Source organism: Papilio xuthus, unplaced genomic scaffold (genome assembly GCF_000836235.2).
Source record: "Papilio xuthus unplaced genomic scaffold, Pxut_1.1 DF826115.1, whole genome shotgun sequence".
NCBI classification, from domain to species: Eukaryota; Metazoa; Arthropoda; class Insecta; order Lepidoptera; family Papilionidae; genus Papilio; species Papilio xuthus.
Window position 1 is genome coordinate 3,226,149 of NW_013532534.1, and position 26,368 is coordinate 3,252,516.

General features: G+C 33.2%; 2 protein-coding genes across 4 annotated transcripts; one reads left to right on the forward strand and one right to left on the reverse strand.

The window, feature by feature from the left end:
• Window positions 1–354: 354 nt before the first annotated feature.
• On the forward strand, window positions 355–4,551 carry LOC106123407 (uncharacterized). 2 transcript variants are annotated; one of them, XM_013319693.1, is made up of 10 exons: window positions 355–568; window positions 799–1,010; window positions 1,078–1,269; window positions 1,340–1,410; window positions 1,551–1,737; window positions 1,969–2,146; window positions 2,412–2,604; window positions 2,961–3,093; window positions 3,478–3,658; window positions 4,190–4,551. In XM_013319693.1, the coding sequence occupies exons 1-10, from the start codon at window positions 432–434 to the stop codon at window positions 4,311–4,313; spliced, it is 1,608 nt and encodes a 535-aa protein (XP_013175147.1). In that variant the 5' UTR covers window positions 355–431; the 3' UTR covers window positions 4,314–4,551. The 2 variants fall into 2 exon arrangements, with proteins under 2 accessions (XP_013175147.1, XP_013175148.1); XM_013319694.1 differs by having other exon boundaries at window positions 3,514–3,658.
• Cyp4g15 (Cytochrome P450 4g15) lies at window positions 4,347–15,176 on the reverse strand. 2 transcript variants are annotated; one of them, XM_013319690.1, is made up of 9 exons: window positions 15,108–15,176; window positions 13,310–13,523; window positions 12,744–12,947; window positions 10,727–10,906; window positions 6,237–6,433; window positions 5,846–6,121; window positions 5,531–5,768; window positions 4,964–5,149; window positions 4,347–4,777 (listed from the first exon to the last, which is right to left on the reverse strand). In XM_013319690.1, exons 1-9 carry the CDS (start codon window positions 15,159–15,161, stop codon window positions 4,599–4,601), a joined length of 1,728 nt encoding a protein of 575 aa, XP_013175144.1. In that variant the 5' UTR covers window positions 15,162–15,176; the 3' UTR covers window positions 4,347–4,598.
• Window positions 15,177–26,368: the final 11,192 nt, after the last annotated feature.

The window sequence follows — 26,368 nt, forward strand, 5'->3', positions numbered from 1 at the left end:
ACTTGATTTTTCAATCTGATCAATATCCAAACTTATAAGGAGAGTGGTGTGATGACTGTTTCTAGAACGTAATTTATTATTTTAAACTAGCTGACGTCCATGACTACGTCCGCACGGAATTAAAAAAAAACAAGTAACCTATGTGTTCTTCCAGACTATATTCTACATCTATGTTTTTCAGCAAGATCCCTTTAGCCGTTCTAGAGACAGCTTCTAACAAATATTCATCCATTCATATAAAAGATTAATTTTAGTAAGATTATAAACTATACTTTTTGGTACAAAATGTCATTGATGAGTATAAGAAATAATCCAAAAAGTATTCAATCGGTTGTCAGGACGATAATAAAAAACAAAAGTTTATTTTGTCAACAAAAGATATTTTCATGAGTTTTGTTAGATAAATAATTACATTATTTACATCATTAAATATGGCAAAACCGTTCGAAATACCCCAAAAGCGAAAGCTGCCAAAGTTAATGGCATGCATGACTAAAAACAGTCTTGAAAATATGAGAAACAAGGCTTTGTTCAGCTTAGATACACTTGATGCAAGAGGAATTCGAAGGTAAACAGTAATCTTTAATGTAATTATATTCATGAAATCGGTGTCAAAGACATCAGGAACTTACTACCCTATATTACTTGTGGGATCAGGTTTCAAACGAACTTCTTAAGACTCTGTTATTGTGGTTAAAGTTGGAAAACTTAATAGCATATTAAAGGTGTACATTTATCTGGTAATACACACCGACAATGAGTTTAGTAGAACATTTAACTTATATTTCTCGCTTTCAGACATAAATTACCTTTGCACGAGTGCATTGAATTAGAATTAAAAGAAGCTGGATTTTTTGAATCCTCGGATTATCTACAAGATCTTATTTATGATAATATTCAGATTCTAGCAGAAGATGAAATTGGCATAGTGGTTGATATTAGGAAAAGGGAGGACTTTTTGGAGCATATTTGTGCTGGTCTACAAAGAGCCGAACGGGAACGTGATAGAGGTAAACGCCTGGATTTATGGAGAGTTCCCACCGAAAATATTTTTTTATACAATTTTATTATTTGCAGACAACAAAAAGAAAGAGTGCTTGGAGTTGCTCAAGCTTGCTTTGTACTATTCTGAGAAAGGAAAAGGGATCTTGTGGTTGGCGGAAAAATTTTTCCTAGCCGCAATAGCAGTAGCAAGTCATTATTTACTTGATGGTGGAAGACAAAAAGCTTGCTGTAAATATCACTACGCCTCATTTTTGCTTAATAAATGTAAGTTTTCAATTTCTTATGCTTGTAATCGGGCCTTAAGTTCATTTTTATGAAGATCAGTATTTATCAGTTCCAGGTTCAGCAGATATGGAAGAGGCGTATGAAATCTTTTCGGACGTACGTGATAGCGCAATAGGAAAGGTAAAATTGTTAAGAATATACTAAAGGTACTTAGTGCCGGAGATACCTACAAACAAATAAACATTCATCCTTCTATACATTTGCATTTATAATATAAGTAAGAAGTGCAATATACTGCAAATCGATTTTCATCATTCTAGGAGTGGCCTCTTTTTGAGAATGATAGTGAAATCACTGAAGCACTCAGGGATGCTCCAAATTCTGTTTTCATAGTGACAGTATTGGAACTACACAGAGTATTAATGAGTAAAGCAAGAGCTGTTCGAGCCGAAGATCCGGCTAAAGCAGAAAGATTGTCACGGTTGGCTGAACGAAGAGCTAAAGATGGTAAGATAATAATGTAATAAATATTAAAATATAATTATAAAACACTACAGTCGACAGTTGTATTGCAGAATGACGTATTTTATGAAAAATTGTTGAGACACGGACATTGCAAGCATTTTTACTGACGGTCTTTTAAAGCAATAATTGTCGACAGGGTTCGCCCTTAGCGGCAATTAAAAGATTCGGAATATGGCACTTAGCATTAGAATAATTTTATTTAACCAATTACAGCTGGAGATGTCCCAAAAGCAGCAGAAGCGGTCATTGAAATTGGCATCAGTCAGTTAGCAATGAACAGTTTAAATAATGCTCTTAAATCATTTCAAAAAGCTTATAAAATATACGAAGCTAATAATGATATTAATGGTTTGTGTATTTCGAAAATGCACCTCGCTGCCGTGCGACAAAGGTATACTTGTCTAGATATTTTGGTTCTTTCTTTTTTCTAAATTTTAGCAAACCTACGCACGAGCACAAATAAAAATCAATGTCTTATGATTGGGTTAAAATAGAACTAGGGATATCCCACGTTTTTTTTACAAATTACAGATTTGGTTTTCATAATTGTCTTCTTTAGAAGCGTTATATCGCGTGTTTAAAAGAAATTGACTCCATTAAATAAATTAGTTTGTAGTTTGTTTTAGAAAGTTTGATCGTTACTTATTGTTTAACAGATTAGGCGACCACGAAACTGCCGCCAAATTGCTTACTGAAATGGGTGCGTTGGCAATGCAGAATGGCTTTCGTCGACATTTAGGTCGTGCTTTGCATTTACTCGGTGAACTGCACTTGAAAAGAGAGAGACCTGATCTTGGAACACAGCATCTAGAAGAAGCGTTTATGTGTTTTATGGGATATATTGTACAAGTAAATAGTACGATTTTTGTTTTTTTTTAGATGGTAAATGACTAGTTTTTTCTTAATGGCCAGTTTTGTAGGGCAATTAAGTTGTAACTAAATAATTATTAACAGCTCTGTGACCATAATATTGTAAAAAATAATAAGCAGATTTTGTAATGTAATTTTCTAATATTTCTTGAATCATTCTAATTAAGCTCTAGGCTTATGCTAGGATATATGGTTTATGACAATAGTCGAGTAGTGGGTTTCGAATTCTCGACCACGTGATCGGAAATCCGTACTCTTAACCATTAGGCTATGGGCGCTTGGTTTATGTGAATTATGTACTTAGAAAGCTAAGCTATTCACTGATTATTTGTTAGGACCAGAACTATGGTGTAAACAAGCAAAGAAGTACGTTATATTCCGACATCGATACAATATATAAGACGCAAAAACAGGAAGTTCTCGACGAAGAGGCTGAACAGTCTAGAGTAATGATGGCAATTTCAGCTGGTAAGCATACGTCACTATACTTCTAGAAAAATAACTGTGTAAGAAGTTAATAAGGTAGTATGATTTTAAACAGGTTTTAAATCTGCGGTGAAGTATTATACATCAGGAAATTCGGAGGTGGTTATAAGAAAAAAGAGTACTTTGGTCATTATATCTTGCTCATTAATCATTAATTGTCAACAAATATTGAATGAATCTGATTTGAATGTTGAAACATTTCATTTAAACGGGTTTCATGTATAGAGAAAACGATTTGACCTTTACATTATTCAAATTTCGTTGCTAAATTAAATCATACATATATATACATAAGATTACTATCAATCTATTTTGTTTTTAATAAACCATTTAAATAAATACGGTACAATTTCAATGACTTTATAGGTCAAGAACTTATGGGGTCATACTTCACAATTCTAGAAAAAGCAGCTTCGTGTACTGTTGCAAAAGTAAAAGTGATCGAATGGAAATCATCAAAGGCATCATGGTGGGTGGACCAGGAACATCACAAATTCGTACCATGCCTTTGTCCAAGTCATCAGCGAACACCATTGGATGTATTATGGTATGTAGATGTTATTAATTATTAGCACTTTGTAGCAAATAAACGATCTATGGTAAAATAATAAAGTCAAGTAGGTAATTCAAAGTGAAGGAGCATGTGTTTGTTCATCTATATCTTATATATATAAGAAAGTCGTGTTAGTTACACTATTTATAACTCAAGAACGGCTTTATCGATATGGCTGAAAATTGGTGATGAGGTAGCTTAGAGCCAGGAGACGGACATAGGATATGATTTATTCTTTTTTCTTCGAATTTATGCCTTGAATAGCTGCTTTTTATTTAACTTACTAATATTATAAATGCGAATGTTTAGATGGATGCGATGTGGATGGATGGATGGGTGTTTGAAGATATCTCTAGAACGGCTGAACGGATCTCGATTAAATTTGGCATACGCATAGAACATAGTCTGAAAGAACACATAGGCTACACTAATTAAGTTTTTTCATATATCCACGCGGACAGAGTCGCGGGCGATAGCTAGTATTATATAAATGTATATTAATATTGCATTTGCATGTCTTTTTAGGATGCGTTTGAACGAAAGATCTACGAGAAATATCCATGAAGACGATACTAAAACAGAGCAGACTCTTAATAGAGGAGTAACAATAGAAGACATTAGAAAATTGAGGAGCAGTTTTATTAAATAAACATATTCAGGTGAGGCAATAAAGACGCCAAGATTTCATATTAATTATTCTTTATTCGTTTAAATCAAGTGAGAGAAATTAACTATTTACAAAAAAATATAACCGTAACAGATTTGAGCAAAACATATTATTCTTTAACCACTTCACAACCCGTTTCGACAAGTTCTTCCACCATTATACATAAAATTATTAATAATTTAGTCAGTACTGGTATCATTTGCACTAATAACACTAAAAACCGTAAAAAACTATATTTTTCACAGATATAGGCGTTTTGGTCATTATTTAGAAGGCCTTGGCCATCCGTTTGCGTGGCTCCAAACGTACTTTGAATCCTTCGGCGCGTTTGAGAATGATATCAGCTTGAAGCCTGAAGTCAGATTCCTTGAGGTCTGAGTGGATACGGAAATTCCTGAGTATCGTTGATAGGATGATCTTCAGCTTGAGCATAGCGTATTTACGACCTGTAATAAACATTGAATTTTATTTTTCTCTTAAAACATTTTTTTTATCTCTTTTTTAATTTATTGATGGCTGTAACATGTACAAAAAATTCCTTTCTACTATATATATCAAACAATTTGTACGCAAGAAAAATAATTATTATTATTTTGGATTCTACGATTTATATTGTCAAAAAAGTAACTTACCGACGCAACTCCTGGGTCCAGCAGAGAAAGGCACGAAAGCGTAATAATGACGATTCGCAGAACGTTCGGGTAGGAAGTTGTCAGGGTCAAATGTATCTGGGTTAGGATACACATCAGAGCGACGGTGCAACTTGTATGTCGCAATGACGATGGTAGCCCCGGCAGGCACCTTTTTGCCATTCGATGCTGTAAGAGATACGGTTATCGAATGTTAATTATCTTATTAAGGACCCGGTACAGTATCTAACAAAACATTATAATGCGTGTTAACAATTATCCTAAAACTGTTATCCCATAATAAAAGACAAACGGAAACTCAAGGTTCAATTTATTTTATCAAGGAATATTTTTATATTCCATTACCACATAACTCAAATCGTTTTAATAAGACTTTAAAAGAAGCTTTTAAATTTTAATTTCATATTCCCATATTGTCACAATTCCCTTGTTGAAGACAATATTAAGGATCGGACTCAAATATTTAAAGTAACGATTATACCATTACAAAAAGTGCCTATGACCAAAATTATTCTTGTTTAATATTTTCTAATATCTTCTGGTACTTACGAAGGGTTACATCTTGTTTCAGATGACGCGCAATGATGGGCACTGGTGGGAACATCCTCAGGGTCTCCATCAAACACCTTTCAAGGTACTTCATCTCTAATGTGTCCTGGAATGTCGCAGGACGATCGGAGTCACCGAATATCTGGTCGAGTTCTTCAACGACTTTGTCTTGGATATCTTGATGGATACCCATCATAGACAGGAAGAAACTGCTGCCAGCGGCTGTTGTATCGTGACCCTATAAATTTAAATTATTTTTAAATGTTTGTTTTTATAATAGAGCAATCATGTATAATTTACATTAAACGGTTTTACCTCAAACATAATAGTATCGACTTGTTCCTTGATTTCCTCGTCCGATATCACGACACCGCTCTGTGAGCTCTCTAGAAGTAAGTCGAGGAAAGCGAGACGTTTCTTTTGACCAACATCATCGTCCACATCCAGATCGTCCTTAAGACCAGCGGATTGACCGAAAGAAAGTCCTTCAACTGATGTGGTCTTGGATGAACTGTTCTTCGGTACTTCGACCTCAGTAACAATTGTTGGTTTCTTTCCAGATTGAAACTCTGCCTTCTTCCTTGTGATGACCTTTTAAAACAAATTTACAAATGTTCACTTTCTTTTATCAAATACAACTTCTTAGTGGCTTAACATTTAAAAATAAAAATTTGTGATAGAAGTTACAAATCCAAATAATTCTTACCTTTTTGGTTAGTCCGTGAATGACGTCAAGAAGTTTGTTTTGAACTTTAGCGTATTGAGTGAAGTTGAAAAGCAGGTCAGGTCGCAACCAGATCTTTGTGTGTCTCAAGTGGAGGATATCACACATCTTCATGACAGCCATGGCGTATTCGAAACCACTTTGATCTTGAGTACTCTTACTGACACCCATAGCGGTCTCTGTGAACAAAATAAATAGTTCAAAATTTCATAGACCAACTAGACTACGTCTTTACATTTATAATATAAGTAAGTTATTATGTTACTACTATTTTGATTTAAAATGAACAGATAAATAGCAAGATCACTATGATGAACTCAAGATATAATTTTAAGTTGTTTTCTACAAAAGAAACCAGCCATAACGTAAAAAATTGATATTAAATTTTAATTGAGATAAAATTATCATGTTAGTTAAAAGCACCTTACTTCAGCTACTCAGGAAGAACCGTCGAAACTAGACACTCTTCCTTCTTATTTTCGTCGAATTTATGATGAATTTGTACAATAAAACATGACGGCAAAAAACGTGGAAAAAACCATTAAAATTTTTTGCATGCTTTTTGTTTAAAACGTATTCCGTTTTCGGTCGCATCGAGTGCACGATCGGCTCGTTTCTCGCATACAAAGCGATTTATAGCATTAAAACGATGCAGAATAGAATATTAAATGGCGATCATCGTAGCAATAACGAAAGCCTTTGCGGGATACACGTATTTATTTCTTTCAAACTGATGGACCTATTGACCCCGCAGTAATAGTACCTATTGTGAAAGGATATGTGGTATACGATACTTAATTGTTCGCGCCATACGATTGTCATAACCAATATGTTTGAACGTGGGTGGTCGACAAACTTCACACGGAATTATGCCACATGTTTTATCTATTTTCCTGTATCACACGAAATGCATAACTTTGTTACACACGATACGTCACGGTACGTCACGTACTTGACGTGATTTGTGAGCATTTTATTATTATTAATAATCTTACCAATATTATACATCCGAATGTATAAATGGATGGATGTTTGTTTGTTTAAAGGTATCTCCAGAACGGCTGAACGGATCTCGATGAAATTTGGCATAGATGTAGAAAAAAGTCTGGAAGAACGCATAAGCTAAGGTTTTTATTATTCCCGCGCGGACGGAGTCGCGGGCGACAGCTAGTAATTAATACAACTTCTAGTAAACAATGTGACGACTATTATAACGAGGTATTAAATAATTCATTTGAATTGAATGTTACGTATGATTTCAATATCATTTGCAAGTGGAAGTCACACGCGGATATTGCCAAGTTTGTAAGATACTGCGCATTTTCTTCTGACCCTGTTCCGTAGAAATAATGACATTTAAACTAAACTACTTTGCATTGACCTTACAGAAATTAAATTGTATGCATTTATTGCATTCTCTTCTAACATATACTTGTATTAATGTCTTCCAGTGTAATTATTAATTGCTATTTTAGCTATGCAAATGGTTTATTTTTTAATTACAAAAGTAATTGATTAACAAATAAGTGGGAAATATAAAAACGCCAGATAAAGCGTTAATTACAAATATCTAAGATTTTCTTTTAGCTTTATATGTAACTTGATCTTTGCTCTCAAGGTTTTATACTCAATGGCATCTAGTGGGTTCCATTGAGTGGCAAATAACATGTTAACACTAAAGAATACGTGATAGCAGGAACAAATGGCATTCGAAAGTATTGCATACCTATTACCTTGTCTCTTTTATTAACTAAATTGATATTTGTTTTGGTTTACATCGAATTAATATAAAACTACCTGTCGCCTACGACTCCGTCTATATGTTCGTCCAGGCTATGTTTTAAATTCATGCTAAATTTCAGCTAGATCCATTCAGCTGTTCTGGAAATACCTTCTAACAAACATCCATCCATCTAAGCATTCGTATTTATAATATTAGTTTGATTAATTTTAGGATGGTGGAGAAAACGATTTTACGGTGGATTTATTTTTAGAACAATCAGTTAAATCGTTAAAATATTGGAGGTCACAATAGAGAATGTATTCATTACAAATGCACCTGTCAATCCGGAAAATAAACGGAGCAAATTAAAAATATGAAAAAAAAAAATTGTTAAATGTGTTTTATTTTAAAATGAACATGATAATATTAACTTGTTATTGTAAATGAATTCCATTAAATTGAAAATAAAAACAACTTCGGAAGTTACGTGTTTTGTGTACGTAATGGAAAAAATATATAGAACGTCTATCTTAAGCTCATGGAAGTTTTTAAATGGAACATGTTATGTTTTGGTCTGTATATTTCCATTCGATAGCTTGTCTTGTCTATAATTATGATGTAGTTTATTAATACCGGTTCTTTATGTTTTATAGTCTACATTACTGATTCAATTTAAATTTATAGTTAAGGAGACACTGGTACTATACCGTAATGTTATGAATTCGTTTTTTTATCTATAAAAATACTAGCTATCGCCTGCTTCTCTCTCTGCGCGGAATTTAAATAAAAACCTTATAAGTAGCCTATGATATGATATTTTTCCAGACAATGTTCAGTGAGATCGATGTAGCCGTCCAGAAGATATCTTCTAAGAAACATCCATTCATCCATCCATCCAAATATTCGAATTTATATTATAAGTTACACATTATTAAGTATTTAACTAACACTTCGCGTTTCCATTCAAAATAAGATCGTAACTTATGCTGATTTGACTGATGTAAGGCAGTATCAACATTGAAAACTTAATTTATATGTTAATTTCAAGACCATCTAACAATATTTTTGGTAAATTCATCTGTAGTATTACATAATATTTATTAACAACTTCTAGAAATTAATCAATGTCGGAAATATGGATTTTGACTGCTTATTATATCATATAACTAAAATCAACATTGGTCAGTGTGGCAGAGAGGAACCTCACACAACTGGCACATACTTACCGTGAGTTTCTGAGATCCGTTTAAATCATATTGTTATCTTTGTCTTGTCAAAGATGAAAGGCAGGGATGACGATATGTTTTGTACAGAAACTTTGGTCTCAGGAACCAACGGTAAAAGCTTTCGACTGGTAGCGTTTTTGCCGATGACTACATGTATGTATATTTCTCACCACATATAGTGGTAACCTTGAACTTTATTGAAAACAAAAAAAGTTAATATTCGAAAACATTTTTACTTGTTTACGCTATAGTAGCTATAAACAGTCTAATTTGTATCAGTTTTTTCCATTTGCTCAGTTTATTGTAACGAACAAAACAATTATACTAATTTTGATTTCATTTATTTTGTCTCTTATCCCAATTTTTTTTACAAACAATAATGCATCTGTCATAAAGAACTTTGTCTCGTTTAAAAAATAAAATCTATATATTTTTTTGTTATGTTTAAAAATTATCTATGACACAGAGAAATATTATGATTCTGAGGTTGCAGTTATGTTTAAATCTGTGTCAATGCTACTAGAGTTAGTGTCAGCGGAAATTATACGCAATATTGTATTGCAATTTTTGCCTAAATCATAAAATTTAATAAAACCTTCGGATTAATATGATTTATTGTTTCAAAATAACACATTTTATATTTGAGACGTTTCGTCATTTTTTTCAAATGAATGAATACTTTTAGACCACATATTGTTTACATAGCAATGTATATTATATATTATAATTATACACGTGTAGTAAATAGTTATGTATTCTACAATTCTATCGACCACCATAAATGTAATTACAATTCTTGTTATTTAATTAATGTAGGAATCGTTTACGTAGTATTTATAATTTGTATCCGTTGATTCAATTTTTATAACTGGTTATTACATTTATGGTAAGCAACCTTTGAGGTTACATATTTAATGCGGAACTTGTCTAATAATTATAAAATACCGCTTTATTTGTTCTTAGCAAGTTAGAAGAAAAAAAACACGTTTATTCATGTACGGAATTAATATTTATAATTATTGTTTTTTTGATTTATTGAGTTGTCAATTAAAATATAACATATGTTTGCCTGTGGGCAAAATTATGTTTTGATATTTTAAAGTCCGGCTCGAAGGACCACAAGCACAAAGTGCACGGGACAAAACGAAGCGAATAATTTTTGTGTTTTAATAACATAATACGTGATTATATGTTCTTAACGTGGCCGGATATATTATACTATTTAGGAGCATTGGTGGCTTACGGGCCAGTAGCACAGCGATCTAGGTTCGAATCTTGCCATGTAACAATCTGTTTTTCGATTTTAGATTTTCATATTTATCCGACGTTCTTACAGTTAAGGAAAACATCGTGATGCAACTTACACATATCTGCGAAGAAATTCAAAGATATGTGTAAAGTCAACCAACGCGCACTAAGCCAGCCTGTTCAACTATAGCCCAGTCATCACTTTGGGAAGGCTCCGAGCCTCTCAGTGGGCAAGTACAGTGAGCTGATTATGGTAATAAATATAATGAACTTACCAAGCAAGATTTCCACTGTGCACTCGCTCATGTAGTCGTGGCAATCAAACACACCGCTCTCTTTCTTCAGCTTGTCGACAACAGCGCGGGAGTTGGCGTTGAACAGGTCGATGAAACTCTTCAGCACGTTCAAGTGGAATGTAGGTGCGATCAACTTGCGATGAGACCGCCATTTTTGTCCTAGTACATTAATATTACCGTTAGTCTCAAATGTCCTGACTATGATATACAACACAATTGTTATCTCTTGTTTCTTCGAATAGAATATGAGATAGCGATATTGCCGTAATAGAGTTGTTATGATAGTGGAGATTCACATTTAGAATGTTTAATTTATTCATAATTGGTACCCAAGGATAGTGACTCGCCTGTTTTTATTATACAAAAAAGTTTGTGGAATGTTATCATGCAAATTATCAACAGTATCAAGTTTTACTTATGTAACCAGATTGAATATATTTAATTAGGATCGCTAAAATATTATGTGCCTTTTAGTTTTTTCTCAGTTTTTCTTTTTGAGAGAACAAATTACAAAAACTTATTTCTTAATAATATTGATAATTGTATTCTTCCAAACCCAGTGATTTTAGCAGTTCAAAATATACGCATAGAGGTCCCTACAAAGGCACGCGTCGCCGACCCCTTGTTTTTTAGCTGCCAAAAACAGTCGCTTGGAACCTGTTTGTCAAGATCCTGATGAAAAAAGTCGCTACAGTTTTCGATATATCGCCATGTACCTATCAAATTATGTGTGTTTACATGTCTACCGTATTTGTAGACAGTACCTACTATTCTTTAAAAAGCTAATAGATGGATCATACTAGTTTGTATACAAATTTTAACGACAAATTTATAGTTACTCTTTCAATATTATTTTATCTTATTATTTAATAATTTGACATAGAAACTGGTTAACATTTTAATACATAAATAAATTTGTTTTAACATAATCAAGTTTTATAATTTAAATCAAATAATGCAACTAATTCCTTGAAACATACGACATGCGCATACATAAATATTATGCAACATAAATATTATAGTATTTATTGAGGAAATATATTGTTTATATTTTAAGACGGTCAGGAAATAAGATATTATTAAGCTAGTCACATAATGCATTAACAAGGTTTTTGAGGCTAAACCACTGCCCTTAGCGGGTTGTTGAGGAAAACTGGCCGTGTTAATCTTTAACCTACAAACATCTCTATATAGTACGCCATATGGAAGTGAATCATTTTATTGTTTTAATAATGTAAGTAATGTCAGGAAGAAAATCCGACTTTGTGCCGGTGTACTGACACAACCCTAGCCTTACTAAAATGTCAATGTCTGTGTCCCCATTCTGACACTCGACTTTGCAATGTAGGCGCACCATTCGCGCCAAAGGATTGTAATTAATAATATCTAAAAGTAATAAAAAAAACAAAAAACATTGTTCAGCAATCCACATACGTACAACAGCTAAACTTTACGTTTGTTAAATATTTTAATGCCTACAAAATATTATACAAATAAGTTTAACCTTAATAAAGAATTAATTACAAAAAAATCTTACTATAAGCAGTTTATTTTCCAGTAAATAAACTCAAGTTGTGACTATTTTATGAATTATTGACTATACTATGTGCATATTTTACATACTTTGTCATTATTTACTTGAGAAATTAGTGAAATTAATATAACCAATCATTTAAAATGTTATAATCCACATCGTTAGAGATGACGTCATTAAAGGCAGTACAAAAAACCTTTTTATATTAAACAGGTTGTGTGCAGGTACCAAATCGGTGCAAAAATCATCAGGCGACTGTTGTATTATATTTATTTTTAAAAAATTCCAATCTAAATTCTAAAGACATGCACGTACTAAGTACGCACGTACTATCTAAGTACTAAGTACGTACTTAGTACCTGCATGACTAATGTTCAGATGGAACGTCATAACGTGAACTTTTTATTATAGTTCAAAGAATTGAAAAAAGGGAACATTCTTAAAACCTTTTTTTATATTTACCTGTACTGATCAGAAGACCATCTCCGAGCCAGGGCTTGAAGAATCTGTAGTCGTCAGCTTTATCAATGTGGACATGACTGCTAAGGATCAACTCCACATCCCTCGGGTCGTACAGGAACACAATGAGACGGGGTCCGATCCATATTTTGATAACGGACTCCCTGTCGTAAGGATAACTTTTGCTTACAATGTTCCTGAAAATTTCTGGCGACAAAAAAAGAAAAAAATCTAAGAGTGTTTTAATTGTTATGTTACACCTATTTGTACACAATTGCATAAATTAAAAAATATATAACCAAACTTAAGTTTAATGAAAGTTTAATCTGTAATTATAATCGTCGTTTATGCTTATATTTTTGTTTTGTAAAATTAAATTTTACTACATATGTACTTTCTGTGAAAAATAATGCATTTTATCATTTACCGTGGGTTTCTAAGACCACATTCCCAGTTTAAAACACATTTTCAATCTTTATTTTATCAAAGATAATGACTTGGATGACGCTATGTTTTATATAGAGATTTTAGCTCAGAAACCGGCGGTTAATCGTGCGATTTTGACTTACCGTCGGATCCCCCGGTGAAGTCCAAAGCGTTTCCAATCAGAGGCAGTCCAGGCGGACCCTCTAATTTCTCAGCAAGCTCGTACATACGTCTCCTGGACATACGCCAGTACGCGTACCAGAGGATGAGAGCTGGTACCAGGAGAACATAGAACATGTTCGTTGCAGCCCACGTGCTGCTTTGTACCACATTTTCGGTAGCCGTGTAACCCATTTTCTATAAAGAAAAGTATCCATTATAAAACACAACTTTAACCGTCAGAGGACTCCAAATAGTTGTAGTGCCTTAGTCAAGATTTCTGATACTTCATCAGTTTTAAAAATTTTAAATATATCAACTTGCGTGTACTGTATTTATTGTTAAAAATAATTGTTAATAATATGAATTATAATGATGCGAACTTTAAAAAAAAATAATTCACAAATTATTAACTTATTTCACTTAAATTTTGAATACAATGAACGTGAAAATATATTTTCATCTAACGTGATTCAATTTCACTTGCAAATAATATTATTTAATAAAATAAATTTTACAATTTATAAATTAAATTCAAATAATAAAACTGTATTTAAAAAAATATATATTTTAATAAATCAATTATCAACACACAAACACGGACCACTAACGAATTCCTACCTTTAGTTGAAACGACCCAGCTCCCTCGAGAGCCGACACAGAATGATACAAAGCAAATATACTGTTCTAAGGGATGCCTACCGCGTCTTAATGCGGACTATTTAATCGACTCCCGCGCAACTCTCTATATACACGCTTGTGACGTTAGCAAGAAGAGCGTACGCAGCGAATTATTATGCAAATGACAAGAACTTTTGTCTAGGTAATTAATAATGTATGGTATATCAATAGGTTTATACCAAATCGTACTTATTTATAACATTTATAATACGAAGAGTACCAACACTATTTGGTTTGCCGAATCGTCTACACGAGTTTAGTGCTAGCTGCTATTGGTCATTTAGTTTTCTATTTTATAACGTAAGATAAAATAGGTTAATAATTTATCAGTTCCAAATTGACCTATTTTTAACACCTATGACAAATAACATATTTGTTGTAAGTGTTAAAAAAAGATTTTTATGTTTCCGTACTAGTATATCACCGTTAAATTTTAGAAAGAAAACAAAATAATATATAAATTAAAATAATCAATGCAATTGTATGTATTACCGAAAGTAACAATAAAGGTTAAATGAGTCAATTATCAAGTTCTTTATTATTGAGTTAAAAATAATAATATCGAAAAAAAAATAGAAATCCTTGGTTTTCACGACTAATATAAAAATCCATTTTTTGCTATTCAATAAAAGAAACAACAGTAAAAACCCACTGTTAAACTAAAGAATAACATAACATTTACATTGTTTTTCATAAAGTAGGCTTTAAAAATATAAGACGACAATACCTCCGTTATGTGACGCACGTTCACAATTATAAAAATGTCCACTCACTTTAGACTTTGATGACCTTAAAATATTAACATCATCACATATTTAGATCTTAGAAAAATGTAGTAACTATATAGAACTAGCTGTCGCCGGCGACTCCATTCGCGAGGTATTAAAAAAAACTTAGTAGCCTATGTGTTCTTCCAGACTATGTTCTATGTGTCAAATTACAACGAGAACAAAACAGCAGTTATGAAGATACCTTCAAACAAACATCCATCTATCCATTCAAACATTCGCATTTATAATATTAGTAAGAAGTAAGATAATGAAATTATTTAATTTCTTTAATTTATCCGTATAAGTCAATTATAGTTAATATTTAACCTACCTCTTTCTCAAATGATGACGTAGTTGCAGTTCCTCCGGTTTTCCCGATATCCATAGGGGTCAATGAACACTTTGTTCCCGCTACTGCTAGTGGAAGATTTATATTTTCTAATTGTAAACATTTACATTTCAATGGTTTTTGTGTTAGGAAGAAAATCCTACACTATGCCGGTGTATCAGCACAACACTAGCCTTATTAAAATATCAACGTTTATATCCCCTCACTAATCAATCTGACACTTGATTAGGTAACGAAAACGCGCCATTCGCTATAAATGATTCTAAGAAATATTGTCGAAAAAATAGTGATGAATTTTTCCTACGATGAATTAGCCAACTTTTTACGAACAGGTCACTTCGATAACATCTACGAGTTGTCTATAACCATCGCAATTTATATCATAGATTCACTATTTATATCAGAGCTTGTTGTCGTAGACCTGTTTTTATCTTATATTTCGGCACAATTAAATAAATCAGACTGTGTACCCACCCCTATAATAATCAATGGAAAAATACGAATTGAATGACGCGTTAAAATTGAATCAGTCTTTAGGCTACAGATGGTCACAATGGAACTAGTATACATACAGCGTAAACGCGCGAAAAACAAGACCTGCGTCAGTCAAGTAAAAAAAACTTAAAGACGCGAGAAAAATACTACCCCACTGAGTCAGTGAGGTAAAAATAAATTGCATGTCTTAATGCCGAGGGCATACTTTAATTTCGATGTACTTAATCTAAAAGCCTGATTGGAAAATACGCAAAAATGTACTTGTAAACAACATTAGCCGGTTTTAAAATTGTAAATACATAATAAAGTCACGGAATTAAATAACGCGACAACCGGTTCACATACATAACAAACTATTTGTTTTTGAATCATAATAATAAGTACTTGAACTTTTTAAACCCTTCCTTGACTGATATTACTAAGGCCCTTTGTACACAAGACAACGTAAATATTCAAAACCCGGCTATTTTAGTCTTTAACCGATTAAACGCAATGCAATATCAGAGGTTTATACGTAGGCTCGCGACACACAGACATGTAGACTTGCCTGAATGTATCTCAACCTGTTATAATCTGACGCGTTTGAGTATTTTATTTAATATTCTGACCGGCTGCCTAAAAATTGTGGCTCTATATGGAGAGGTCTATATGCGGTCGGAGTACATGATTTGGTGTAACGTTACACCTTAATGTTTGATTGCCACGCTCGAAAAAATCCGAAAATCTTTGCTTCGCATCACCTATTATAATTAAGTAGCCTCTGTATCTTGTTATCTATGTCTAATTTATCTACATATAAAAAATCTATGTTTATATGTTTCTCCTTGATACGTTAGTAAACCGTTGATCGGTGTTTATTGACAAAAGAACACGGATGAAACATATAATAGTATGCTGATGTCCCTGATATTATTCTGAAAAAGATTAAGTTTCCGAGAAAAATTTCCATCACAAAAAAAAACAATCGTTTGCAATGATACTTTTTGTTTGCACGATGATTTGACATTTAGTTTGTTTCTTTGTATACTTTTTGTGACATTGCAACGCATATCGTATACAGTTAGTGTTAAATGAAAACGTTTTTGTTGTTTATTACGTCATGAATTTAAAGAACTAATGATTATTGGGGGTAGATGGTCAGTTCCCAATATCCTGATATACTTAAAGGGATAGATTTCTCTTAAGAGACGTTGTTACGTCTGTACACTGTTGCGCAAGCTAAAGAATTAATCGTAATAAGACTGAAACACATTGATACTGATACTTTCGTGAATAGTCCTGAAGATTGTATAGTAAAAATCTGATGATGTGATCTGATCTATGTGCAGTATTGTTATTATAATATATATTTTTTTAATAAAGTACTTTTAAGAAGGAAAATTAAATTTTAATTATTGCTTAAAATAACTTTTTCCATTAGTAATTACGTAAAAGGAAAATGTTAAGAATTATGTTAGGTATTAAGGCGGGCTTTTACGGTGCATAATTTTATGGACTGAGATGGACTGTTCTCCATCCTCTAACAATTTTACTCTGTAACCGTGCCACGCAGATCTGATGGATACTTGTCACTACATTACGCTACCACAGAAGACAAAGTTTTTATGGTGCGCCATGCGTCTGTCCGATTCAGACACCATGGAAATCCACCTTTATTCGCTAAAACAAGAGAGCACATCTGTAGTGAGCTATAACTTCCGGCGCTGCCACGGTTGGATTGTCGCGCCATCCTTGACATTTGATGCACTTTTACATAAAAATAAATATTTTACATCAAGAAATACTATGCAGATTTTTTTTAATATTTTAATCTTTGTTTTTTTTTTATATCACAAGGTGGCAAATGAGCGAGCGGCCACCTGAAATCGCTGAAATAGCGAAGTGACCATTGCCCATAGACATACGCAATTGCATATGCGTTGCCTACCTTTAATCGACGGAGGGGAGGATGCACAGAAAGAAAATATCTTCCCTTTCCATGCATCCTCCCATCTGGAAAGTCCACTTTCACTTCCCATCCTTTTCTTATAAGAAAAAGGGTGGGAAGGGAAAGAGTACTAATTTTGGCCTCCGGGACGCACACTCATCAGACGAAACGCGGAATTGCTTCCACTTGACGCCTGTCTTCTGTGTGGTCGTGACATTTCACCGGGCGAGCCGGGCCAATTCGTGCGAAGATGATAAAGCGGACTCTACCACTGTTAAACAAAGATACAGACAGAAATAATAGTTACTTGTAGAAATCAAATAGTTTTGGTTGTCCTTGAATAAGGACGTTCAATTACTTTTTTTATTTCATTTAATCGATCAAGTATCGTTCGTATTTCGTTTATATCACACAATGGAGGTGAGAATACTAATTAGCAATGCTATACGCAGGTAAATTGCTAAATCATTATTTAAAATGTCCATTATTAAACGGTCTTCATTTCTGTATTATTGCTTACGCAAATTACTTGGTATATGTTTAAAATTAATTTATTTGACCTTATTGAGTACATAGTACATTTTTCCTACGTCAAATACAATTCAATACAATTAAATAGGTAAGTAAAAGTTATTTAAACGCAAAAGAAATCTCGCTACGAAGATTTCACTAATTCCACTCCTTTTTGAATGTCAACAAATATTGGCAGCATATAAACACAATATACAGGATGTACCACAACTAGTGGATAGTCCTGAAAATCCTAATAGTACAATTAAGTGATTAAAAATATATTTAAGAGGGTTCGTAAAATACAAAACTTTAAAAAAATTATAACATACTCTACCGTACAATTATGTTCACAAGTGTATCCATTTTTCTTAATGAGGATTAATATGACCCTAAAAACAACAAAATTTAATTAATTTGATACTGTAGTCGTAATTGTAATAAAAGAGCTAATTTATTAAGAATAGTTTTATGTTTTTCTGAGCCTTCTATAGATGTTATTTTAGCAGGTTTCATATTATCGTTTATTGCGGGACACCCTGTATAAATTAGAACATTATTTAGGTACGTTTACTTCCGAAGAAGTCTTCCTGAAGTACCGTTTCGTAAGTCGACGATAATTAAGGCCACTTTCAGTTTTAGCCAATGCTCTGAAAAGCGAACAGATGAAATAATAGCAATTACGAGTACCCGACGAACATGTCTGCGTAGATGTGTCAATATAGAAGCGATAGAAGTGTATTAGGCAGTCCTAATGGAAGTCCGTAGTCTCTGCCTATCCCTCTAGGTTACGGGTGTGAGTTATGTGTTTGTTGATTTAAAACTTGTCTAAACTGGTTCATATTATATTATATATAAAAAAGAAGTTTGTTGTAAAGTACTTCTTTCCCATAATCCATAACATAAACAAGTTTAGTCAAATGAGTCTACTTCAAATATAATTCGTAACAAGCCAAGGTCCTCGTATAATTTTAATTATTTTTTGTTACGTGTTCTATAATTTTAAATACAAGATCTTCCGATAGTGTCTACTTTGAATTCATTTGATTCAAATTTTAGTTAAAATATCCGCAAAACAAACTCTTTCGCGTGCTTAAAATATTTTAGATCGATCTCCTCAAAACCGTTATTTCAATCAATATTATTCATCAGTTTTAGCAAAATAAGTTCTAAAGTGGCAGCCACGGACAGGTCGACGCAGCGTGGGCAGGCCTCCCACGAGATGGACCGATGACCTGGTCAAGGTTGTGGGAGCGTCTTGCATGCAGATAGCACAGGACCGGTCGTCGTGGCGATCTTTGGGGGAGGCCTATTCCCAGCAGTGAGCGAGTTATGGCTGAGAAAGACGAAGAAGAAGAAGTTCTACAATTTCACCAAGAGTGTCAAATATCGTCAATCATTTGATAAAAAAACTAACGTAAACGTACTCAAATTGTATAAAATAGTAAACTCTTTTTTAATAAACATATTTAAATTACTTTAATAATAGAAAGTCAGTTTGAACAATGTAAATAGTGTCAATCATTTTCTGAATTTAGTTTCTATAACATATTAGTAAACGCCTATGGTTTAAGACCATACACGTCGGTGGCTCAGTGGTAAAGCACTTGACTTGCAATCTGCAGGTCCTGGGTTCGAATCCCGCCATGTACCAATATGTTTTTCGCTTTCCGATTTACATATGTACATTTATCCGACATTCTTACGGTGAAGGAAAACATCGTTATGCAACCTGCACATATCTGAGAAGAAATTCAAAGATATGTGTGAAGTCAACCAACTCCCACTTGGCCAGCGTGATTGACTATGACGTAATCACCCTTAACTTAGGGTAGGCTCCGAGCCCCTCGGTGGGGACGTATAGCGAGCTGATGATGATGATGATGATGATGGTTTAAGGCCCGTCAACCAATATTTTGAAGGACGACATTAAACTTCCGCTTTTAGTCCGTGCATAGCAGCCCTAAGATTTCATTAGTACTAAATCCTTGAGAATTCGATAAGGAAAGTTAAATGTAATATATTTTATGAAACATTTATCAATCAATGGAATAAACGTAATAGTAAAAAATATTTTATCATCTATGAATGTCGTAATCAATTTCTCAAAGCAATGTATAAAACACTTGAAGAATATTAAACAGAGTGATTAAAAAAAATAACTTTATAAGTAAACCGTCGTCACACGACGAGATGGTACATTTTTCCTGTCTGATATCCGTCCGGTAGTTACGAGGTCGAAATAAAATACATTATTTTACATACGTTTTTATTTTTATTCCACAAACTGTACCAGAAACAATGACTTTTACAGGTCAGGGTTGCCTCAATTATACTGTAACCAGCTGTCGCCCGCGACTCCGTCCGCGCGGAATTAAAAAAATAAAATAAGTTGTAGCCTATATGTTTCTCTATACAATGCTCTACATATATCATCATATCATCTAAAAATTACAGCGAGATCCGTTTAGCCGTTCTGGAGATACCATGAAACAAACGTCCATCCCATCCATCCATCGATCCAAACATTCGCATTTATAATATTAGTAAAATAAGATTAGTAAGATGGATTTTGATATACGATCTGTTGGTATTAAGCATTCTTAAAAGTTTTTTTTAAATTAATAGAATTATAATGAATTAAAAAAAAACGAATGCCGAGTACAAACATAATAAAAAATATGTTTTTCCTTGGTTTGATATAAAGATACATATTATTTTCCATATGACTGCTCTTAATTGAGGTGCCCTCTATTATTTTTTATGTCGCTTTTTTAAATAGTAATAGTATTTGAAAATAATTGAAGCTAAGTAAATGAATACATAACTTACTATTTAGCTAAGTACAAAGTACAAATCGCTACATACTTACTAGTGTCGTGAAATAAATATGTATACAACTGTAATAGTTGAATATCACTATGAAATACAATGTATTTTGAATTAATTATTTCGACGATATGATATTATATATATATATATGCTTTATACACATATGTAGGAAATTTCGTGTTTCGTTCTTTTCATATATCATAAGGTGGCAACTAAAATCGCTGAAATACCGAAGCGATCGTTACCCATATCCGTAATTGCATATGCACTGCCTACTTTTAATCGACAGAGGAGGGGATGCGCAGAAAGAGACTATTTTCCCTTCCAATGTATCCCCTAATCCGAAAAATCCACTTCGGCTTCCCATAATTTTCGTATAAGAAAAAGGCTGGGAAGGCAAAGAGGACAAAAATTTGGCCTCCGGGACGCACACTCATCAGACGAAACGAGGAATTGCTTCAACTTGACGTATATCTTCTGCGTGATCGTGGTATTGCACAGAGCGAACCGGCCAATTCTTGAGAAGATGTTAAGCGGGCTTTACCACTGTTATCTTCTAAAAAATGCGCGCCAGCCTAATTTTTGTCCTCTTTCTCTCCCCAACTTTTTCTTATAACGAAAGGAGAAGGGCAAGTGGATTTGATGAAAATATTCTCTGTCTTTGCATTTCTTCGTTTATCGATTTAACGTAGGCCAACAAACTTGCAATTACAGATGTCTCTGGGCAGCAGTGGCTTCCCTATTTAAGTAAATTCAGATGTCTGCTTGTTCATTTGCCACATCTTACCAAAATAATAAATGCGAATGTTTGGATGGATGGATGTTTGTTTGAAGGTATCTACAGCACGGCTGAATGGATCCCGATGATGGCATACATATAGAACATAGTCTGGAAGAACACATAAGCTACTAATTACAGTATTGACGACAGCTAGTTATAGCATAAAAACCTAAACATTCAGACTGTTCTTTTAAAACAGAACGTGTAGCTGTATAATATGTTTATTTTTTTATTTTACATTCATGGTACGACAAAGTTTTAAACTTTTTTACGATGATAGTATTTACGTTGTTATAAAATATTTTATTGTTTAACATTGATCTATATATGTTAATCAAATATATTGGTCACGTAATAAAAAGATGTGCACCGTCGGCTATATACATTTTAAAGATATTATTGCATTTTAAGTTTTCAATGTGCGACATTGAAAATTGACTATTTAAATATGAATCAACTGGTTGTGGCATGCACTAGCGAGCTAAACTTGTTATTCCACACTTCCACAGTCAGAGTAAATCAACAAGATAGAAGTTATATAAATGTTTATAGCATTTATCAGTCTATTAATTGACGTATTGACCGTGAAGTCACCTAGTCCTAACAGTAAGTAGGGTCGTGAACAGTGCAGCCGCAACTCAATCAAGTTTCATTTTAGACTTAGTAAAATCCCAACAAAGATTCATAGCGCAAAGCAATTAATAACAATTAAAATGGTTAAAGTTACAACTTAATACCGTCTTTGGTCGGTCGCTTTAAGTCTTCCAAAACTGATAAATAGTGTTAATCTATCGATTACATTATCAGATACCCAAACAGAGATTCATAATGGTTTTTAAATTTGAAAATATTTACGTGAAACCGTTTAAGTTTTAACATCAAATATATCTTGTTAGTATGATAATTATTAATAAACTAGCTGTCGCCCTCGACTCCGTTCGCGTGGAATTAAAAAAAAACTTAATATGTATCCTATGTGTTCTTCACGACTATGTTCTAAATGTGTTCCAAATTTCATCAAAATCCGTTTACTTGTTCCGAAGATACCTTGAAACAAATATCCATCCATCCATCTCTCCGTCCGTCCATCCATCTCAACTTTCAAATTTATAATATTAGTAAGATTTATTTTCTTTAAGAATTACGGAATTGTTTTTACATCAAATCTTTTGAGATTATAAAGTTTACTAAAGGCCAAGGTGTATTTTATAATACAGTTACAAGAACAGATAATAACTGGCTTTATTCGACGGTCAAGCGTAAAATCCAAAATTTTCCATTATGAAAACTAGCTTGAACCCGATATACAATATTTTTAGTTCTATGTTCTTAACTTTATAATGGCGTGAACAGATGAATGTGAAGATGGGCGACCAATAATAGTATAACTATATCCTCCGCGACTCCGTCCTGGCTGAATTAAAAAAAAACTAATAAGTAGTCTAAATATTCTTCCATATTATGTTCTACATCTGTGCTGAATTTCATCAAAATCTGCTGAGTAGTGCCGGAGATACCTTCTAACAAACATATATCCAACCATTCGTCTAAACTTTTGTATTTATCGTAAATAAGGAGTATGATTAATACAATTAACTGTGGCATTTCTTCAGATTAAAAATGAACAGGTTAGGTTCATCTGGAAAATCCCAGTAACGACTGGAATATTTGCGTCCCTACGCCAGAGATGGAATGCAAAATATTGAAAAAAATTGTTGTGAAATACTTGCAGATAAAATTTCCACTTTGTGATAGTGTTTATATTTTAATAGAATATATATTATTAAATGTGTTATACAAGTTCTTCTGTATAATATAATTAAGTGTTTTTGTTTTTATAAACGAAGTATTATAGACAATTTTTTATATCATAAGGTCGCAAACGAGCGAGCGGTCACCTGAAATCGCTGAAATAGCGAAGTGACCGTTGCCCATAGACATACGCAATCGCATAAGCGTTGCGTACCTTTAATCGACGGAGGAGGGGATGCACAGAAAGAAAATATCTTCCCCTTCCATGCATCCTCTCATCCGGAAAGTCCACTTCCACTTCCTACCCCTTCCCCATAAGAAAAAGGGTGGGAAGGGAAAGAGGACTAAATTAGGCCTCCGGGACGTACACTCATCAGACGAAACGCAGAATTGCTTCCACTTCACGCCTGTCTTCTGTGTGCTCGTGGTATTTCACCGGGCGAGCCGGGTCAATTCGTGCGAAGATGTTAAAGCGGGCTCTACCACTGTTACAGATACACTGTAAATAAGATAAAACACTCGAGTTAACGAAATGTCCTGGACATTCCAAGTCATGAATCTCCAAGGCAAATCAGCGTTAAGCTACCGCATACCCCGACATCAACAGAAACTGTCTTTGTGTTTTCTAAATTAAACGGTACCAGTTGTCCATGTTTCCTACTTTACCAAATATTTACTAGACTGTCAAAGAGGGACTCTAACCGTTCAAATGGACGTCGTAAATAAGAGTTTGTTATACCTTCTTGTTTTAAAGTTTATTTGTCAAAACTTTTAACCTTATTAAAACTTAAAGGTAACCGAATAGATCAAATATAATTTTTTTTGCCAAATCAAACCAAAGCTAAAATAACCTTCCAAGTTACGGATTCTGTAAAAAAACTTCATTTTTTTTTGTTTTATTCGACTTGCTTGAGCTACGAGAATAATTTATTAATTTATAGCTACTACTGACGTCACACTCCTAATGCGTTTACTAGTCATGTTAAAAACAAAAAGTCTGTTTTTATATCATGAGTTGGCAAAAGAGCGAGTGGCCACCAATCGCAAAGCGCCCGTTGCCTGTAGACATCCGTAATTGCAGATGCATTGCTTACCTAAAGGTAAGACGATTAAAATCGTCGGTGAAGGGGATGCACAGACAAGGATTATTTTTCCTTCCCATGCATTTCCTCATCCGGAAAATCCACTTCCGCTTCTCATCATTTACTTATAACCATAAAGGAAAGAAAAGAGGACTAAAATACCTCCGGTACCACACTCATCGGACGAAATGCGGATCTACTTCCACTTCACGCCTGTCTTCTGTGAGGTCGTAGGATTACATCGGGTCAACCGGCTAATTCCAATTACAAATTTTTAGTATGTTTCAAAACCGCTCACATAAACTGCACACTTAAGCAGTGTTTTAGTATATATTTCTAAATAAATCGAAATTAATACTTAATAGTCTGCGAGGTTAAGTTAGTGTCAATAAATTTACGATCCTACTTATCTGAATTTCAATTGGCAAGAATATGTTCTTTCTATATAATAATATTAAAACTGTCTTTAAACTATGGGTAGCATCTTAGAAACAATACTCGAAACAGTAGTTAATTATTTTAGTTTGCAATTAAGAAAGATTTATTCGCATTTGACACAAGCTGTTGTTAGTACATAACTTAAAGAATACTCTTATCAACCAACACCGTACTTATACTAACCTACTTTACATGAGTCTTCGAAATGTAAGAAAAAAGTTTAGGAAGTTACTAATTTATTGATTTAAATCTATAACATAAAAATGAATCGCAAAATGTGTTCGTAAGCACCTAACAACAACTGGACCAATTTGGCCAATTCTTTTTTTAAAATGTTCATTGAAGTTCAAAGATGGTTTTTATCGCGAGTAAAATTCGAATAATTGCCGGGAACTAACTTTTTCTTAATTTCACGCGGACGGAGTCGCGGGCGACAGCAGGTTTTATCATAAATAATGATTTATTCCCAACTAAAATATGACGCTAATACTATAAGATGTATCTAATTACAAAAAAGTTGCAAAAAAAGCTAATGCAAATTTTTGTAAAATTACGAAGACACGCGAAGCTTTTAGTTTTAGTTATTTTGGTCTACGTCACGTAATACAAAACTGGTACATCCTTGTTTAAACGATGGACGTGATATATTAACCAATTGATATATTTATTAAGACTGTATTTCAGTTAAAAAAAACGTTATTAACGTCCAATTGTCGTAAATAAAATACACAAATAAAATGTTTAAGTATGCAGTGCAAATAAAAACGTTACGTGTTTTAACCGATTTATAGATTATTCAGGTTTAAATTACCAAATTAAAATATTATTTAAAGGTGTAAATTTAATTAAAAAACATAGAAAACTAAAGCACTTTTTTAATGACGCATTTACCCAGATTTATTTATATGTAGGTTCCGACCGTAAGATCGATCTTTAACCTCTTATTGAGTTCAGACCGATCGAAATAATTAATAGTATTTTACATAACGAATACCAACGTTGTTATAGTGAAATAATTATTATGTTGTAATAAAATAAACCAGCGTTGAATAGCGCGGAAAAAAACTTTACAAAATTGTTTACTTCCATGCACTTATAATTAAAAATAATAGGTACTCAGATTATGTAGGTATATTACTAAATAATTTTAACCGTAAACAGACTCATCGTTACAGGTACAGACTGCCGATGAAGTGCTCATGGATTTGAATCCAAGATTCAGCTGAGGTTCTGTGTATGCATAAATCATAAATCAGAATTGAAATGGCTATAAGAAATATTACATCTTTTAAATAACCAGCAAATGTTCTATAAACAAAAAAAAAAACAAGAAACTTGACAATAAAAATATGTTTTATCTGTTGTACCTTTTTAATCTGTAGAAATGAGTGAAGTATTGACATATGCTGTCAAATTTGACAAAGTG